The sequence below is a fragment of the Myzus persicae genome, unplaced genomic scaffold (genome assembly GCF_001856785.1).
Source record: "Myzus persicae strain clone G006 unplaced genomic scaffold, MPER_G0061.0, whole genome shotgun sequence".
NCBI lineage: Eukaryota > Metazoa > Arthropoda > Insecta > Hemiptera > Aphididae > Myzus > Myzus persicae.
The window spans coordinates 1-22411 of NW_019100520.1; the positions used below are offsets into that span (position 1 = coordinate 1).

At 26.7% G+C, this 22411-nt stretch overlaps 1 protein-coding gene across 1 annotated transcript; it reads left to right on the forward strand.

Annotated features, from left to right (window-relative positions):
• The first annotated feature begins 6385 nt into the window (after positions 1-6385).
• LOC111030107 (spermidine synthase-like) lies at positions 6386-16773 on the forward strand. The gene is made up of 4 exons (XM_022309469.1): positions 6386-6511; positions 6600-6846; positions 12546-12775; positions 16405-16773. The coding sequence occupies exons 1-4, from the start codon at positions 6425-6427 to the stop codon at positions 16561-16563; spliced, it is 723 nt and encodes a 240-aa protein (XP_022165161.1). The 5' UTR covers positions 6386-6424; the 3' UTR covers positions 16564-16773.
• Positions 16774-22411: the final 5638 nt, after the last annotated feature.

Sequence of the window (22411 nt, forward strand, 5' to 3'; positions counted from 1 at the left end):
TTAAAAAAAAGTTATAAAATGCACAGCACCGACTAAATATTATATTGTCATATTTATACCTATTATTAAATTGAGTTTAATCTGTTATAGAAAAAAATATAACAATACAGCATTAAAAAATTATTATGTTATGCACATGAGTCATGAGTATTCAACTTACATTTTTAGGAGATTGATTAGTTTCAAAAATGTCTAATGTCTGTAATGAACTATCTGGCAATGCTATAACTTTGTCCTAGAAAATTAATTGTATGATTTTATATAAGTTATCATTATTAACAGTAAAAATAATGTGAAAAGAAACAATATTATTTAAAATAATATGATAGTTTCACTTTATTAAACAATAAACAATTTGAATCACCTATATTCCAAAATATTATTGGGTTTAAACTAAATATATAAAATGTTTGATTTTATGAGTAAAATATATGATCTCTATAAGTGTATTAAAAAAAAAGTACAAAATATTACCTGTCTTTTTTGGGTATCATTGAATAATTTTCTAACAACGCTCTTCTATAAAATAAAATATCACATTAGATATAATATTTAATAGTTTATGAATATTAATGTTTTAAATAATATACTATTCATAGAGTATAATGTAGGTAATAAAATGTAGTAGATACTTACTTTCTGTACCCTTGGCTGTACAGCTACAGCATTTACCATTTTTCGAGCTCGGTTCATTTTTTTTTAAATAAATGAAAATAATTTAAAAATTGAAACGTAATAATATTCATAACATATTTTATGAAATTATACAAAATGAATGATAATTAAAAAGAAATAAGTCATTATTTATTATAACACATGTGCTCACAGCTCAGAACTCGCGCTTTTATTCCAGCAGACGCTATTAAAATATACATTATACAATCGAACTATTGAAGATAAAACGTTGTTATCTTAATCGAAAATTAACCAATATTATTGCGGTTTTTTTCTATGAGAAATAGATATGATTATCAAATTATATAGTTTCTTTGATAGTTTAATCTATTAATCGATTTATTTTTAAATTTAATTTCAATATTACAGAAAATGACACTATGGAAATGATACGTTTTGTAAAAACAAATATTTTATCAACCTATACTATTATAAAGGAATTAACACGTTTTGATCTAAAAATAGGTATATCATTTTTTTCTCAAATTAATGGAATAATAACGTTTTGCATTAGACAATATATTTTTCGTATTATTAGCATGGGATTTATTACGTTTTGGCTTGAATTGGAAATAATACGTTATGAAAAAAATTTAAAAGTGGAAATAAAACGTTTTGAATTAAAGTTGATTTTTAAATGTTACTTTTGTACGTTTTATAACAGTCGTATACAAAAATAAATGCCATAAATGAATTCCTCGTGGTCTTTACAATAATAATCAATGTATATCTCAATTTTCCACAATTTTGGAAATAACACGTTTTGAAAAGTTACCCTTCAATTAAGAAAAATATGATTTTCTAGTAGTAAAGTAGGCAATATATTTACATACTAGGTTCGACATTTTATAAATTAATTTTTAAATATTCAAAATCGATCATTGAGTTTGAAATGTAAATAATTATTGCTGTACCTTGTACATTGTAACTATATCGTTTTGAATAACCTATTAGTCGGTACATAGGCAGTCGATAATTATGTTTGAAATGCACCTAAATAATTATATCAGTACATTGTACATACATTGTACCTTGTACTTTGTACCTATTTAGCTATATATTATGTACTATTAACGTAATTGGTTTTAACTTATAAGTTATAATTTGTTGCATCCATCATGCAGATGGCCATTTCAACGTAAATTTTGCATTCATCAGTGCGATATGTGATTTTTACTGGTTAGCTTCGATATTAGATTTAATTTTTCGTAATCGTTTTTATCAATGATATGTTAGGTCATTATCTGTGTTCTCTCATTGGTTTTTTACATTATTTTAATTCTAAGCAAGTTGTAATCATTTTTAAATATTAATATTTTACACACCCATAACTTACTTAAAAACTGAAATATCATAAAAACCAATCATACATAAATGTTTGTATCATCTATTTTTAAGTTGGAGACTACACATGCAGGTGTTGAGGTGTAATACTGTAATATACAAACGCTATAAGTTATAAACGTATAATCAATAATATTACAATAAATAATAATATATATTATATAGCTATGAAGGTACAAAGTACTTATATAATTATTTACATTTTTAACACAATTATTGAATAAGTACCTATAACTAATTCAAAAATTAGTCATAATATTATGTAAATATACCTACTATCAAAGTAGGTACTGGAAAAAAGGGACGGAGTGGATGAAAAACTCAGGCCAGGGAAATATATTCATGAGGCTTTGAATTTTTAAAAGATTATTTGAATTATAAATTTATTAATGCAATACTATGCTAAAGCTTTTATAACAATTCATAATTTAAGCCCTTAGACAGCGGTTCCTTGCCTTTTATGAGCGTAACTCTAACATCTCAAATTTAGCTTTTGGCGACCAAAAAAAAAACATTTTGCAAACAAAACTTTCATTTATTAACAACAAATTACAAAATATACACATATAGATAAGGACGCAATCGACGCATCAAGACAAGTGACAAAATAAAAATAAAAATTTAATTATTTAGTTTTTTTTGCATATTTTAAGAATTTTTAGAGCATATTTTGTCAGATTTTAGTGCATATTTAATAGGTTTCAAGTGCATTAAATTCACAGGCCTGATTATAACCTATTTAGAATCATTTTTTTAATTGATCATTTTATTATCTGCAGAGTATTTCAGGAATTTTTTTATTGAAAATGAAATGAATATAATATTATGTAAGTAATGCTTACAACTTACAAGTGGGCAACATGAAAAAATGTACTCACAGCAGTTCACGTTTATCTTTGTTAGTTTAAAAATTAGAGTGAATCAACCTATTATTACTGGTAGGAACATCAATACAGTTTTTTTATTGATAATTTTTTGATATAAATTTGTTCCACAACACCAAACTTGAAAATATTTTTAAAAATATAATATTCGTTTCCACGTACTGGTTTTTCTATCGTATAATTTTGTCCTATAAACTTCGTCGAACATTATCGACTTATCGTCAATACTACATTTTATGCAGATATTTCATATATTTTAAAAACGTTATTCAAAACCTTCAAGAAGATATGTCATAAGTATTAAAATCTGTAAACAAATTTTAACTAAATCAAATATAATTACGATTTAACTTATTTAACTTATAACAAATTGTATGAGTTTAAATACAATATGAACCCATAACAAGCGTTGACGTGGAACAAAGTTTCCTTCATACATAAATATTGTTATTAACAGTCGTCATAATTTATTTGAGATCAAAATGGAACATTATATTATTGTTACTTATTGTTTCTCCAATTGATAGCGAATGAATTGTATATTTTCCATTACAATCATAAAATATATTGTATACATAATATTGTAATTTATTTATTTTTCATCATTGATGTTTTGCTTTTATAACTTTACAATAAATAAACAGCTGTAATAATCAAAAATTATTTTGCATGTTTTGAGCTTATGAAGTGCATGTTGGAAACTTATTAATGCCATATTTTAAAATGCATATAAATCCGGTCTTTTGTAAAAAGTAATAACTTATTGTACTACGAGGATTTGTAAAAATAATTACCTACTAATAAATACTAACTATTTACCAAAATAAATTAATACTGCTGTCAGGACAATGGCAACTGACAAGTCTCAATAGGCCAGGGGCCAGGACACCGAGAACTTTCCCTTATACAAGTGGGCCAGGCAAGTCCCAACTGGAAAATCATCGTTTTTAAGTACTTTTATTTATAGAATATTATTAACATATTCTTACATATGTGCTGTGTAAGTTCTTACACGGTAAAAATGTATCGTTGTAAGTTCTTACAAGGTGAAAAACAGGAATATATGTAAAAAATATTTACTACATGTTATATAATATTATAACTGTAAGTTATCAAACTGATGATATGAAAATAATATCATTTAGAAGAACATAATAATATAGAGTAAGTGATGAAATAATACAATCGCACTCGTTTCAATCTCTATACATGGTGCCTATAAAATAATAGGATCTATGATAGATTATAACGAATAACGACACCTTACCGATACAGTTGAAAAAGCAACTTAAAATTCGAATTTTCGATAAACAAAATATTTACGACAAAACAGTAATTTTACTGATAAAAATTGTGCAAAAAACCTCACAGAATAATGAATATTGTCACATTGAATAATAATAATTATGGCAGTACTGTTCGAAAAATTCGTGTGTGGTGTGTCTGTACTTCTACGTTACGAAGTTACGATGACTAGTGAAAATCACGTATCCTTTATACTCAGTGAAAAGGGCAAAGACCTATTAGTTTTTAATTTTTTAAACATCATACATCCAAAAAAAATGAAAATACCATGGTGATTTGCTATAAATAAGTGTAAGGCAAAAGTGTGTACAGTTGGTTTACATTACAAATAATAGTATTTTTCCACCAAAAGTATGGGCGAAATAATTTGCTGATAGAATACACACGACAAACGCGTGTGGAAGTTTTCATTCAGATTTTAATTCAAATTTTCAAATTAACATCCACATATTTTTAAAATTATCAAAATTCTCGAATTATTTCAAATTAATACATACATAAGAATAAGAACTACTGATAGTAACAACACAATTAAAACTAGTAAAAATTATGCTAAAAGAGAAAATTTTATAGATCAAAAAATAATAGTAATCAAAAAAAAAAATTAATCAATAGGTATGATATTATGTTAAACATTTAAGCATCGGAAATCAACCTCATAAAATATAATATTTTTTTTTATTGTTTTATTTAATTTAAATTACTAATATAAATTATACATTAGGTACATAGAAAGCAGTACTTATATTTTTTTTTATAATTATGAATTATTACTTTTAAAATTATTACATTTAATTAGATAGATAGCTTATAAATTATTTATTATACCTACTAGCTGTCCCATCACGGCGTTGCCTGTGTATTATATAGCTGTATAAAAAAACCCCCTTAGAGGTCTAATTTTGAAAAATCCTTTCAAAAAAAAAAATATGTTTATGATATTTACAAATGATTCTAATGATTCTACACACATGTTAAAAAATGACTCTATAGTTATAATTATAATTTGTACAGTTATTATGATTATAACTAATATTAGTTATTATTTTGATTGTGTACATGCCGATGAGCGGCTGTAAGTGTAACTCAGACGACAACCACTTTGATAAGCAATGTACTAAAATTCAATTTGATGCATTCTTAAACCTGATCTGCCCGATCAGAGGTTGAGTTTTACTAAAAAATTAAGAAAGTTGAGCGGAAAATTAATTGATAATTAAAATAAACATACAAATTGTATATCCTTACACATATTACATAGCACGGCAGCCCAAGGGTACTTAAGATCGTTTAAAAGTTTAAGCGCGATTGCTTAAACTAACCTGATGAAAAAAGTTATCAAAAAAATCACTATACAATTTTTCATTAATTTTCCGATTGATTCCACTGTGAAATGAGCCCTAAGAAAAACTGTTTTATATCAAAGATTGAAGATAGATGGATCTGTTTTAAATGATGAGCGATAAGCGATATGCCTCGACTAAGGAAAATAGTGATTTATTTTTATATACCCAGATAGATATAGATAAATTGTAGAATTTTACTTCTAGGAACAATATTTATATTTACACGCCGATCAAACACATAGTTGGACGGACAAAAAGTTATGGTTGCTTGTCGCTATGGAAACGCACAGGTCGCAGTGCTGTAAAATATGTATACAGATATACAATTTGTACTTAAACAATTTATTTTTACTGATTTCAACCCTTTAAAATCGGGCTTAGGAGGGTATTTGAAACAATTCTATGAACAAAAATTGGAAAAGAGTTAAATAGCGTCATCACAAAATTGGTACCTATATAAAAAAAGGCCTGTTTTTTTTATATTTATAAGGATAGAGTGCATAACTTATATTTTTTTTACAATTATAACAGTATCAAATGATATAACTGATATGAGATTTATAAATTATAAGTTATACGTAGTGTAGGATGTAGGAACTTATATGTGTATTTTGTTTACCCGCTAGGTCTCGTGTAGGAACTTACATTCGCCTTAAAGATAATATAATAGGTAATTAGAGAAATTGTTGAAATATATTTTAGCATTAGGTATATATGTATAATATATCGTTCCTAGATTATAATATAAATATATAATTTTTACATAATATAACGTCACTATCCACAATTTTGTTTCTTATTATTAAATATTATTTAAACAATTGGTTTGTTAATAGAAAATCTCACGGCGTCGTATTGGTATTGGATGGAATGATTCAGTGTACGGAATTCGATGAGTATTCTTATCAAGAAATGATTTCCTTTCTGCCTCTTTTCAGTCACCCAAAACCACAAAGGGTTGGTAATTTTAAGATAAATTGGTTATGTTTAAATGTCCACAATCTATTTGTCAATTGTCCTAACATCAATTATCTTTCTTCGACAGGTGCTAATCGTGGGCGGCGGCGATGGCGGAGTTGCTAGGGAAGTAGCGAAACACCCATTGGTCGAAATCATTGACCAAGTGGAAATCGATGAACGCGTAATTGAATTGTCGAAGATATATTTACCGTTTATGGCTCAAGGATTCGACAGTCCCAAAGTCAACCTGCACGTAGCTGATGGTTTCAAATTCATGGAAGAACACTTTCAATACTACGACGTCATTATAACCGATTCTTCTGATCCCATAGGTACCTATACATTAAACTATCATCATTTGTTTATTAATTAGTAGGCCTGCCGGTGCCTTTAGGAAAAAATATGAACAATAATAGACACACAACTGAAATGTACATAAGTTCATTAGTAGGGGTCGGAATTATATTCTTATGTATATTTTTTTTGAGCCTATGCAGTCAGACGGAGGTTTGAAATCTCACAAATCATGAAACCACTTAATTAATGGCAAAAGTTTTTTTAGCATATTTGAGAATATTTCGTGTAATAAAGAATATTAGAGAATATATATAGATTAATTTTTATAGATATTCGATATTTTTTGTTGCAGTGGCGACAATAGTGATAAATGATAATATACTGATATGAAATTATTGATATTGATATACTATGTATTTATATACGTAATATAACTATCGTATGTCGTATGATCATTATGGCCTAATTAGTAATGTACTTACTGAATGTACTGTAATAAAGGAATAAGTAAGTAATAAGTAGCAAGAAGTCAAAAATCTCCCAGTCAGTCCACACTAAATGTAAAACAGCTTTTGACTTAGAAACCATAGAAAACGATATAATATCTATTAAGACTCATTTTCTTGTACTTGAAACATCGAACAAACGGTTAGAAAAGTCTAATGTGTCTTTTGTTGATTCGATAAATCTAATTCAAAAACAATTGGTCAACTTCAAAAAATACCTGGAGAAAATGGAAATAAAATAAAAATAAAAATTGATCAACTTCAACAAAAAAATCGATGGATCATCATTTTGAAAAACGTAACTAAAGTTTTGAATGGATGAAGTTCAACTTAGAGATAATTTTTCACCGCCTATGATTATTACTGATTTTCAAAATTCTTTTTATTATAATATTATGTGCCTATTTATATCTGGTTTTGGTATTATTTTGCATATTTTTGCATATTATTTTTTAGTATGCACCTATTTATACCAATTTCTTTGTATTATTTTGCGTATAAATGCATATTTTTAGTTCAAGAGAATAAATTAATAAAAAGCATATTTTTTTATGAGTTTTAAAGAATATTGGAAGAATATTTTCAACTTTTTAAGTGAATATTAGCATCTTATTTTGGCTATTTTAAAAGAATATAATTCCGGCCCCGAGTCATAACTTTTTCTGTAATTAAGATTAACCAAATCTGATCAAATTTTTATTTGTTATATACCTACTTTATGTATTACGCATATTTTATAATGCAATTTTTTACAATTTTGTGTGTTTAAATGAAAAAAATATATAACTCAGCTAAATATATTGCATAAAAACTCAATTATGACATATTGAGTTTTCGTTATGAGTAAATAATCTTTGGTTGTACCATAAAGTCATTATTAAGAGCCATTATCATTTACTACATACATCATTTTACTTTAGTCGATATTATCTGACATAAATAATTTTAGTTTACTAGAATGTTCGCTATAAAAGCCGGTTGGCGTACCCACCAGTAGGCATGTAGCCGAAATATTGTTATTACTGCAAAGTATACGTGTTCACTGTTTACTATTAGTTTTTAAATATCTATTTGAAAAGCATGCCTAAAAATAAAATCAATTTAAAAAAAATAAAATTTCAAATTTGATTGTTCCTCCGTGCAATGAAAATAAGGACGTTTTTCAACAGATGGGAAGGTTATGTATTAACTGTTTGTGACAAATCTAAATATGTACCAATAATTAATATATACGTGAATGTAGTTTTTCTTTGTACAAACATATTATTTTAAATAATAGAAGATTTAATTTTAATGAGCATAATTTTGAAATGTATTTAATTATCAATTTTCATTCGAAAAAGTAACATTTATCGAATGTTTTATACAACTTTTGCATTTTTATAGTTCAATTTATTATGCAATTTTTACTATAGGTACATACATACATATATATATATTTAGGTACTATATTATTATGGGTATATCGAAAGGGAGTTTACCAATTGCGCTTAAAATTACCTTTTCGTATACCAATTGCGCTCTATACATTTTACATTACCTTAGGAAAACTCGTTATTTGATTAAATATATATATGTACATACTTTTGGTTTTTATTACATATTAACCAATTTTGTGCGAGTATTAATGCATAATATATTGTGAGATGTACCTATTATACAGTTTTACAAGGTTTAATTTTGAGCTTAAGGTAATCATGATGTTTGTATTTTGCATGCTTTAATAAAAATAATATTTTTTTAAATAATAATTTGAACATGGCATTAAAATTTAGAATAATATAATTTATTTAGTTTACAGAATAATATATTTGTTCAATAATAAATTTTTTCACTACGAGGAAAGGAGAATATAATCATAAGTATAACAGGGCAATTACATTAAATATTAAAATAATTAATTTAGTCACCACGAGGTATAATAATAACATGCTAATTTAAAAAAATATATAATACAAATAAATTAATAAATATACTAACCGGTTACAAGTAAGAACTTCAAAAAAATGTAATTATAAATATAAATAATATAAAAATAAATGAATAGGTACACTAATAATCAGTAACAATTTTGATCGTAAATTTTTACAATTATAATAACACACAATTTTTAAAAAATTCTTTTCTGCTAATTTCGCCAGATTTGTATTTCTCGATATAAGAATTGATTGTTAATTTTTTTGTGAAATATGCTCTATTTGAAACATATTTATCATGTTCTGTACTATTTATTGCAATATACGTGCTAGTCTGAATTTCAATTATTACTTTTAAAAATACAAAAATATTTGGATGGGGAGAATAAAAGTTTTTAGAAAATGAAGCGTTTAAAGCTTCACATACATAAGTTGTACTTATTGAATTAGACGCCCATAGTATTGGGGGAAATGTAGAATTAGATGATATATAGTTTTCAACAATATAATTAGTAAATTTGGTTAGATTTGAATTAATTTGTTGAATCGTCATTATTTCTTCTACAAACACATCCTCCACTTCTTCGTGTGGAAAAAGCGACAGACCAATAATTAAATGCAGCCATTTTCCTACTTCAGAATTAGGGTTTTTGTATTCTGTTTGTAGTCCGCAACTTTGAATATTCCTCCACCAAGCTTGAGATAAATGAAATCTACATCCCACAAGAAGTATTAAAGGCTAGGCTCGTTTAGATGAAAAATGTATAATAGCTTGTTCGAAATCAGCAACGACTGTTTTTAGATTAAAATCGAGATTGAATGTTGTACATTTACTAATCAAAGCTCGAAATAAATACTCGTATGTGGTTGACAGCTTGTTTGGAAGTAAAGAAAATATAAGTGGAATATAGTGACCATTTTTCAAACCATGTATCGTAAAAAGTTGATAAAAAATATAGAACAAAATTCAAATGTTCCATCGACGAATATTTTGTCACAACTACATAAAAATTCTAAATTTGATTTTGTAGAAAAACATATTATATTCAACATATTGTCATTCATAAGCAATAAATTCTCACCCTTGTATGTATTTGTATCCAAATTATTTAATGCTGTATGCACTTCGGTTACATTTTTCGGTAATGGTGGTAGCGTTTTTCAACGAGCACTTGATTGCACTTCATTCCGAATTAATTTTAGCGGTCGTGTTGTAACTTGGTCTGTTGCTTTTCTTTTTAACGAATTTGCAACAATTTGTCTATTTATATTGACACTTGCTTCGTGGTTATGATCAAAGTTAGATTTTAAAAATACTGTTTCACTTAGATCACTTAAAAAATTCGATGTACAAGATTTAATTGTACATCTCCATTTTATTCCGTTTTTTGAGATGGTACATTTTCGAAACTTAAACTCATCTAGAACTAATAATGGTTTACTTTTTTCACTCCGAGCTTTTGTAAAACGATCCATATTGTAACGTAAAACAACGCGAACTAATACCAAGAGACTAACAAGACATAAGTATTGGGTAACATCGACGTGTTATTCTATATATTGTATATTGTGTGCAACGAAGCAATTAGGCCGATGATAATGAAAACTTGTTTTCGTACATAGCTCAAATGCATACTTTGGTGATCAAAATATGTGCGTGATAATAATAATGTTTCATAAAATTCCTGATACTGTTATAAAATATATTAAAACCAGTCACTTTAGCTAGTAAGTAGAAATCAATTGATCAATAAATATTAGGCAAATTTGAATACAAGCGCAATTGGTATATTGACCCTAAAATACAAATTTGGTTTTAGGCGCAATTGGTCCATAGCCTATCGAAAAACCAGTGGCATGCAAACTTACCAGCCCATTATTATATTGTATTTTGTTAAAAAAATGTTGTTGAATACATGCTTTTTTAATTTTGTTTATATTTCTTAAGACGAGTTGAAAAAACTATTGACTCAATAAATAGACTAAATTAAATTCCCATTTTTAATCATTTAAAAAAATAAAATCGCTCCCATAAGCGTTCATATTGCCTTTTTTTGTAATTAGATATTATAGAGTGTACGTACTACGTATATAATTATTTATTATGATAACAACATTCATTATACTTATTTTTGAGAACTTTATAGGTGAAATATAAATACATAAAATGTTGTTATATATGTGATACCGCGGGGCCCAGTACTCTCACCACAGTTGGACAGGTTCCCCTATTATAGATACAATAAAACTTCAAGTTGATGAGCAAAAAAAGAAATGTTATTTCAACAGTTTTTTTTTTAATGTTTAGCTAGTTAATGAGTTTTGTTTTAATGAGCGTGTTTTTTTAGTATAAAAACGTGTCTTACAGGAAAAAATATTAGAATAGTCGAATTCAGTTAATTTTGTTTAGTATTTAAAATATGTGAGCATTTTATAGGTTGGATCAAACATCGATTTTCAAAATTAAAATCATAGAAGCTAAGCTATGCATATAAATAATGTATAATATTTGTTATTTTTCTCGTACTATTGAAGTAAAATGAAAATTCGTACTTTGACCAAATGTAAAAAAAGTTTTCATCTTTCAAATAAAAAATAATTTATCAACATTCGACTTATAAATAAGGTGAGAGAGTTTTTCCTGTAAAGTAATTTTTTGATGATATATATTACATCGTATAACCTTAAACCTACACAACCTCTTCTAATTACTAAATACAAAAATATATAATATAATTTTCAAATTATTAAAATTCAATTTTTACTAATGAAATTGATAAAAAAAAAAGTAAAAACCATCTTCAAAGCACTCTGTTCCAAGAAAATGATACCGACTTAGCTATACCTAATGGGTATTAATAAAAACGAATTGTTGAATAACTAAAATACAGCGATATTATTGACACATTTAACGATTTAAAACTTAGGAGGGTTAATATATAATATTGTTTTACTCTAACTTATCAGTATATAATCATTAACTAGTTATAATTAAGTTTAAGTAAATTATGTGATGTGTTATTAATTTATTTACAATTTCATATAATCGTAGGTGCAAGGTACTATATTTTTTAAGTCTATTTGGGTCCTTGCCCAATTAAAGGGGCACTTGACAGTATTGACATTTTAAGCCCCTCACTGTTGCTCTGCCCCTAGCCTTGAAAATCGTCAGGATCGTGTATGATACAAATCGTCGATTGTAATACTAATATAAGTCTTATTAGAATATTATTAACATAACTCATTTATATTAATCAAAAAGTATAGGTACTTTTATACTGATGGTTGTCACGTTTTTTTTCAATCTTATAGGTCCGGCTGTTTCGCTATTCCAAAAGTCTTACTTTGAATTGATGAAACGTGCTCTGCGTCAAGGTGGCATCGTGTGTTCACAAGCAGATACATTCTGGGGACATTTGAAAAACTCGACATCAATGCACAACCATTGCAAAGAGATATTCGCCAAGGCGGCGTATGCGACATCCTATGTATCTACTTACCCGGCTGGTCAGATCGGTTTCGCACTTGGAAGTCTTGACGAGGTATAAATCTGTAATTAAGAAAATGATAATTAGTCATCTACAGGTATTCGTTTAGTATGTGAGTATGTGTCCTACCGAACGAAAATTGAGTTTTACGAGACTTTTAACCGTGGTTTTATCAAGGCGGGGGGGGGGAGGGCGAGAGGGATAGATCTATATAATATGTATATTTATTAATTAATTTGTGACTTGTAGTTGTGGGATTATGTGTTTTGTCATACTGAGTACTGGCATCACGACGAAATTTATTAAATAGAATGAATATAAAGAAATCTATAAGTAGGTATGCACATGGAAAATACAGATAATAAGAAACAACGACTGGCGAGCTGCAGCTAATACGCCGAAACACTCATCATTTTATGTAGTTATTATTGTTGAGGTTGACCATTGATGTAATATAAAATATCATTTGTACAATTGTACACGCAGTGCTAGACGGTTATTACATCATTAATGCTTTTATTATATTTTTACTAAATTTAAAATTATTTATTTTTCTATAACTACTGAAATTTTTATAAAATTATGGATAAAAAAAGAAAAAATACAATTCTATCTTTTTTTTATCTATTCAGAGTGTTCAGAAAAATATCGAGTTGAATCGAATATTTTCTAGGTCCAAATAATTAACTGTTCGAAATTATTCTAAGTCCAAAATAATACAATCAAAAGACTGACTAGCATGAAGGTGCTCCGGCTCGTCTGGTCAAATCAAATCTGAATATGGGCTGTTCGGGGGTCTCCTATATAGGCCTACCTTCTACTACTCCTAGCCGATAAGGTCCCCACACACTGCACCGCCAAGACAAAAGAATTTTACCGCCACCGCTGCAGTGTATGGGGGGGGGACCTTTATATGGTATTCGAGATTACTATTCACCAATGAATTATTAATAATAAGCGTGACTTAGTATTATTACAGTATTTCCAAGAATAGACTCGGTTAAAATATAATAATCGATAATTGCTTATTTTCTTTAAATGCGTAGCATCCCTCATATATATTGTGTATAACCTGATCTATACGACTAGTTACCGCGGAAGTACCTTTAAGGCATGACGCGGGACGCCAGTCCATAGCAGACTATAGGTACAAGGCACCTAACAATTATAAATTTTACAGGAAATTGCTATGCATATTATATTATATTCCAAACAAAATACATTTAATATTTTAATAATTATTATTAAATTTATAACTTATAAGTAAAATCTAATTTCAGTTCATTCAATATTTACATTTTGAAGAATTTATTATAATGTTGTATAGGTGCTAAAATATGTAGAATTTTAAAGCAACATTTATTAATACATTTTGTGTACCTATATATTAGTTAAAGGATTTTTGATTAAATAAGATTCAGGATTCTCAGATACCATTCACCACTGTACTTGAAAATCTAAGTATTTTGTGTGTAAAAAATGTTTATCCCCCCTAAGACAAATTCCTAATTACGCCACTGGCAATACCCTCAGATTTATTTTGGAAATACTGAATATATGTCCCTCCTATAAAAATTTCTGTCTACACTACTGAACCAACCTGTATTACCGCGTTTAGTATGTGACCTAAGTCCTAACAAGACAATAATCTATATTACCTAGTATGTAGACTGTTGACACCGTACAGCCGTACAGATACCAATCTATTAACGGGCAAGATACATTTTTTAAAATTGTTTAAGTGATATAGAAAGATGTATTGCTTAACATTTTTATAATAAAACGTTGCTGTAATAGGTATGTGCATAAAATAAAATTTATATATTAGTAATATTAAATTATTAATAATAATAAAATAACATCATTTGATTGTGTGTGTACTAACAAGATGAAAATATGTATTTTATACCCAACGAGTTCGTAACCATACTGATGCTGAGTTGAAAAATATGGCATAATCAAAAACAAAATATTAAGATTTTTTTAACAAAAATAATTCCTGGTGCCATCAGCTTTACAACATCAGTTGCTTTAACAATAACACCAATTTTTTTTTCAAAATAATTTATTATATCTTCTGTCATTCTATTAATTTTGAAGCAGTCTTTTTTGTGTTTGAGACAAATGAAATATAGGTAAATTTTCTGTGGGTTTAACTACTATAAATTCCACTAGGGATATTTTAAAGTAGAAAATGTTTATTATTATTGGGTAATGTTTTATGTTTTGTTTATTGTACAATACAATATGAAAATTCTCAAAAGTGTTAAGTCATTATCATAAATATAAAATACATTTTGAAAAATCGAGAACTTTTTAATGTATAGGCAATTCAATAATAATTTTAATAATTATTATTTATTTACTATTTCGTATACTTAATATAGATAATACATATAATGCATTATAATAATTTTGGGCACAACTGATTTTAAATTGAAAAAGTGATTCCTAAAAAAACATTGTTTGGAAGTATATAAATTCCATATTTTTTCGAAGTTACAGTCTAACCTCAGAATATATGTCTAATCTACTAGCGCTTTTTATAGTTTTATAGTTATGCAAACAAGAATATATTTCATTTTTCGAGATGTACCTATATTGCCATGTGCGTGCACCTGGGAGAGCTTAATCCGACGCGGTGAGACAGCGATTCTCAGAAATACACAACAATGTTAATTTACCATCACACATAGACATAGCCCAAATGTACATACCATATGAAAATATGATAAATATTACTTGTTTAAACATGATACTCTCATCCCACCATAATAACTTATCATTATGTGTTAGTAAGAAAAAGTTAAAAGTTAAACAATATATTTTTTGAGAGCCAGCTCAATTGCATAATGACTGCTGGTTAAATTAAGTTTCTTATCTGCACCTGTTTTACATGTAGGCATTTCAATTTTGATACCTGCCTACATACTCTACTTAATCCAACTCAGAGGCTCCAAAATTCTTACCACGCAAACTAATATTTTCAGGACCACTTTTCATATGACCTTTACTTTAAGCTGTAACAATTTCCTATTTTTTAGTAGAATATAGTTTTTTTTACTTCTTATCTAAAAATTATTAATTTGATTTCATTTAACTTGGAACAATCTACCAATTTATTAGTGATTATTAATATTATTATTTTTTTTTTTTAAACAAATAACAAATACAGTTTTAGCATGTTTTTAAGAAATAGTTCATTACATAAACGTTTAATAAATAATAATAATTAAAATAATTATGATAACAATTTACTTAAAATATTACTTTTAGTACATAGGTACGAAGTTTGTTAATTGTTTTATCAGTATCTAATTCCACAAAAAAAGATTTTTCTATAATCATAAACAATTCTATACTATTTTTAGTGCGTCAATCATTAAATTTCTCGATCTATTTTTTGGATATTTAAGGGTAGAAAACGATATACGATTATCCCTTTATCATACTAATTTAGACTCAAAACATAATTTAAGTCAACAAATTTAATTCACCACGAAATTATCGAATTATAAAATGACTGTCAAAGGGCTACATTCTATATAAATAATCCAGGCCACCAAGCAATGTTCCAAGTGCCCGGTGGCCCACTCCGCCCCTTTACTATTTTTATCTAATGTTTTTTGTACAATAGATGTATGCTATTATATTTTGTTTCATTTGATTTTTTTATCTTGCAGAATACTGACTTTTCAAATCCAGTACAAAAGTTGACTAACCAACAGCGAAAGGATATGAAGCTTCGTTACTACACTACCGACATTCACAAAGCAGCGTTCGCACTGCCAGCGTTTGTCATCGACGCTCTCGACGACTCTGAAAACAATTTGTTGTTATAATAATATTACGTGTATTTTGTATTATGTATCATCAGTGCCTATTACATGAAGCCTATATTAATTTTCTTTCTAATATGGTACGATAATACGATACCTATATCATGTAACACACGATTAAAATAGTGTATGATTTAAATAAATTATCCGTTTTGGTTGTTAATTATTGTTCTATAATATCTTACTTAACAGTTAGGCGTAGGTACCTTATTAACCTCGAAGGCGAAGTAGAACTGTCGTGAATCCTGGACAAAAAGTCCGGGTATAAAAAATCCATTTTGAAAAAAGTTGGACGAAGGTCCAAAAATACAAAATATTCTATTAAATTTTCATCTATTATTATATTATATATATATTATTATTACTGTAGTGACCGATGTTTCTATTTTTTAAAATCTGTAATTGGAACTATAATATTTGTAAAGCTACCTTTTTTAAAGTTATTAAATAACATAGTAATGTAATAGAAGTCCTATAGTTTTAAACGTTTAAATAAATGTATGTATTAAATTTAATTGCTGTAAGTACTTAGTCAATGGCGAAATCCAACAAAATATTATCAATATAATAAAATAAAATATATAATATAAATATAGCTAATTATTAGAATATTAAAATTAATAACATCTTTTAAATTAATATGAATTATGTGTATATATTGTATGTATACATATGTGGTTATATTTTATGTTTTCGGACTTTTTTTACCGATTACTGACTGGTGTATATGCCTTACTGTCTTTGTGTAGACGTGTGCAAACACACTGTAGGCCCTCGGACCTCGACCGCATGTGCCTTCTGCCTTTTTCTAAATAATAAAAATGTGTTAGGTATAAATTACTAATATCTAAATGCATTAGTACATAACTGTGAACTTGAGTCCATGAATATGTTCACGACGTCGTATATTATTACCTACTTAAAATATTATAATAGTACTTAACATTAAATCACATTTTTGTCAGTATAATTAATAGCAAATAAAGCGCTGTTTTAACTGTTTTCCTACACAGCTATTTAGCTGTAGGTGGGTTACTCTACGTTATGTCTTATATTTTATAAGCTTTAATAAATATACCTACAATTAATATACGTGTAAAATTTTTAAAAAAAAGCAAAAAAGGTACCTAATGAAAAAAGAAAAATACATGCTCTTATTCGATGCGAAGAAAATTAACCGGCTCACAATTAAACAAGTTCAAATCTTTTATTCGTGTTCTCATATTATCAACTGCTACAGAATTTACAACTGTAAACTAGTGTTAAAATAGTGATTAGTACGATTAGAATATAAGTTGAAACCAAATAATGTACGTTTTGTAAAGACCGTGGACCGTGGTATAGATTTCAATATCTCGTCGTACAGGAGATACTTTGAGGATTCCTACTTTACCACCAGATAAACGGAAAATGGTCTCTTTCCAACGCTTCAACTTTCGTTGAAAACTAAACTTTCGGTTAGGCGTGACATGGGAAATTACAATTACATTTATGTTATTGAAATAAACTACTGATGAATTTTTAAATTTTTATACAAAAAAAATTGTTTTTGAAAACAGAATAATAATTATTAGTTGGTAAAAGTTGATTACTTCACAGCTCAATAGTCGATCGAAGCTGATCAGGAAATCGTCGTTTAAAAACTTATAACTATCAGTAATTTGTTTTAATAATATTTAATTATAATTTTTTTTATAATGTAATTTTTTCTTGTCTGGTGTTTATTTTTTAACTCAATTTGTTCATTTTATGATGAGCAGTTTAGTAGAAGCCAGAATAAAATTATGTTTTTCAGCTTTTACTGAATACAAACAGTGGTCAAGACATAACATAATACTTTACATATACTACCTACTGTACCTTTTAAATTAGGTATTCGTTCAAATAAACCTTATATTTCTTATGGACATGTAAAATGGGTCGGACTCTGGAGGGGCTATACCGTGCAAAGGCCCTAAAAAATCGCACTTCCCTGAATCGTGTGATTTACCCAATTATTCCATGTTATTTTTTTATTAATCTAATCATAACAATTAATAATATTTAGTCTTTGACCATTGTACGCATTGTCAGTGTATTTAGCCATGGAAATAAGTTAATATATATAATGTACAATTTTTTTAAATTATAAATTCTAAATATATGATATTTTGTTATATAGTTTTTAAAATCCAGTTTGTTTAGTCAACTAAATTTAAATTTTCTACAACCACTTAGGTATAGTAATTATGAGCATAAAAAAATTATAAATAAGTTATAAATAATTGATAATTTAACTAACTAAAATATTAAAAAAATAAATATTTTAGTTAATTTAACATAGATAATAAAATAACTTAAAACCAAACATAAGTAATATATCAATTATGTTTATCGTTTATAGCCTTATATTTTTTATCAATTTTGTTGAAAAATATAAGTTTCAAAGTTATTAATAAACTGTTCATATCTTATGTAGTTATAAAATATCATATTTTTAAAATGTTTATAAATACTTTCAGTAAAAATTTGAAATATCTTAGGTCATTTTTTTAGAGTAACTCCAAAAACCAAAATCATTTTGATGAAAATTGATTTTAAGTAAAGGTCCCTTTTTTTCTGAATTTTTACCGACGCTTTTCAATATAAAATTCTTGAAAGTGTTCAATTTTGACCTCTCGAGACACACCACTAGATTTGTTTTCCCATAAAAAAAGTCACTGAAGTTGAAAATTGAAGCATTATTTCAACTAATTATCATATACATACAGATACGAAAAAAAAGTGGGTAAGTGGGTTTGCCTGCCTAATGATCTGATAGACTTAAAGTGTCCAGAAAATCACTGTAATTTATATTGTGTTAAATTTTAAATTAATAATAATAAAATAATTATATACGAAAAATGTGCAGTGTGAAAGTGAAACTAGTGAAGTTGGTCTGCCGTTTATAATATTATTAAGTAGGTGTATTTTATGATGTTCTTGTGATTAAATTAAATTTTTATACTATAGTATAATATTCATTATAGTATTGATGTCCAATATAGTAGATTAAATTCATTTTTGTCGAAAAAATTGCATTTGAAAATGTCATTATGTGTACTAATATAAGTATAAGTATTAATTTCAAGTATGCTAAGACCTTTGAATATACCTAAAAATCAATGAGGATATCAATTAGTAGATGAAGATTTATCTGTCGTTTGTGACCATTTATTGTTGTAGTATCTTAATTAGTAGGTATCTTTTTACGATTACGATGTTTGGAATATTTTATTTTCGACCAGGGCTACTGGAAGGTCTAACAATAATACGCTTCAAGTCTATATTCCAATTTATACATGCCTCTAACTCCAGTATATTATATTCAGAGGTTATCTCGGTATATATATATACAAGGTGTAACGAAAATCCCTGAAAAATGAAACAACTTTAGTTCTAGAATGAATATTTTTAATTTTTTTTATATCATCTACAGACACGCACACGTATTGTACAACATTTTTTATGTTTATTTCTTAATACTTAAATTAGATTCTTCATAAGTTGTCCTACCTTAAACAAAACAAAATCTACCTTAAAGTCAAATTAATTTTAACAAGTATTAAAAATGTATATTTTTAAGTTGAATATTTACCCGATTTCTCAAAGAGCCATTTTTTTATTTTGTGGTAGTTAAAAAACTAATAATATAAATATTTTTTTTTAGATACTTAAAATGTTTGACTCGTAAGTTATTTAGTGCAATTTTTTTTTTGTTTTTTTTCTTATAGAATATTTTAATGAACAACATTTTGCCAAACCAGAAAACTTGAAATTGTATATGCTTACTCATAAGTTCTTATAATAGTAGTTAAACATGAGTTTTTTTATAGGCATTTTAATTTCAAATTTTAAAAAAATGCATTAAATTATTTTGTGGTTAAAAATTAATTAATTTTTAAATTTTTATATTTAATGTTTGAACTTTGAATACAAGGTCTCTCATAAGTATTTAATACTAATGACTGATAAAAAATACTATATTATATAGCATAATAACTTCCTCGGTTTTTCGATTATTATAATAAGTAGATATAGGCTAAAATTGAAAATTCCTAGTAGCTATATCATATAGCTACTAGGAATTTTCAATTTTGAAAAAATACCTATAAAATCCAATTTTAAATCAGAAAAGGTTAAGCTCAAAATGATCAAAATACATTTTCTACTATAATTAAACCGTGTACAGTAATACGCACAATTTTTTTTTAAATAACATTTTATTTTACTCACTCTGCTTAAAATCTAAAATTATACTAACAATGACCTATGCAAATGCTTGTTTTTTTTAAAAATAACTGAACCGTAGGTCAGTGTAGTTTTTTCATATGATACATCTAAAATTATGTTAATATATTATTATATCATAGACTCGTATAGAACCCTTTAAGTTTTCAGAGCTGTAAAACTCAAAATATCATTTTATTATTTGCATATTACTTATAAAATGCATAAGAGTTAGTAGAGTAAGTTTAACATTTGTTTCACGATTCAGAGAACTAAAATTAAAAATTTTATTTTGAGTACTTTTGTGTATTTTGAGTTTAAGATTTTAGTGTTATTTCTGGACTTTTTGAGATATTTTTGTATTTTTACCCATTTGTTAACCAAAATTGATCATATTTTATGAAATAATATTTCATTAAACTTGTTTTTGATATTTGTCTAATATTAAAACAAATAACTACAGAGTAATACGATATATCATCGACTACACGGGCACAACTCAGAGTAGTGAGTGGTGTCCATACCTTCCTATACTATTTGGTTTTAACTTGTGGCTTTTGTTAACTGCCGATTTTGAAATTATCATTAAAGTGCTGAAAGCGTTGTATTATTACAGTTTAAGTGCTAAAAAATTAAAGAATTTAATTAATTTAAGATTTTTAAGCAATACCAGTTTTCGTGCAAATCAATTTTATTTTTTGGTGTAATTCTTATTTGTACAGAATGTTAATAATAGCATTTTCTATACACCATACCATACCATTTAAAAATATTTTGACTCATGTTAAACTATTTATCGGTATATGAAATTTTCGATTTGTATTAATTTTTTGTTTGATGTTGATAAAAAAATTTTTGATAAGTCAAAAAACTTGAAAATATAATACAAGCTTCCTTGTAAGTTTTTGTAAGTGTAAATTAATAAAAATGTTGAACTATAATTTTTTTATGAGCTTCTGAAGTTCAAATTTTGACAAAATTCGTAAAAATCACTAAAATTTGTAAATTATTTTGAATTAGAAATTCATAAAAAATATTTATACCTAAACTTTGAAAATTTGATACGAAATTCTCCTTAAGTGTTTACCGGAAAGTCAAATAAATTTTTTACAAGAATGTGAAGTTAGACATTGGATATTCAACTACAAAATTAAAAAATTCTCATACAACGATTTTTTATTTTATTATTTTTCGAAAACTATTAACTTAAGTTATACTTAAAAAAATTGTCATCATATGTTTAATTTATCATTTTCTATACATTATAAGATTTTAAAAATATTTTTACTTGTTTGAGGGCATTTATAGACATTTTCAATTTTTAATTAGATTTATTACATATTAACAGGGCTTGGAACCTTTATGATTTTTTCGGTTTCGGTTCCAATTCGGTTCTTCAAAAAAATAAAAATTCGGTTCCGGTTTCGGTTCCGGTTCTTAAAATTACAGAACTAAGGTTTTGGTTCTGGTACCGGTAAATACCGGTATTTAGAGGTATATTTTTTTTCAAAAAGCAAAAAAAAAAACCAATTATAAACTTCATTCATATACCCATAGGCGCAAATCGGGGGGATAAGGTCCCCAAACTTAGTCGCAGCCCCCC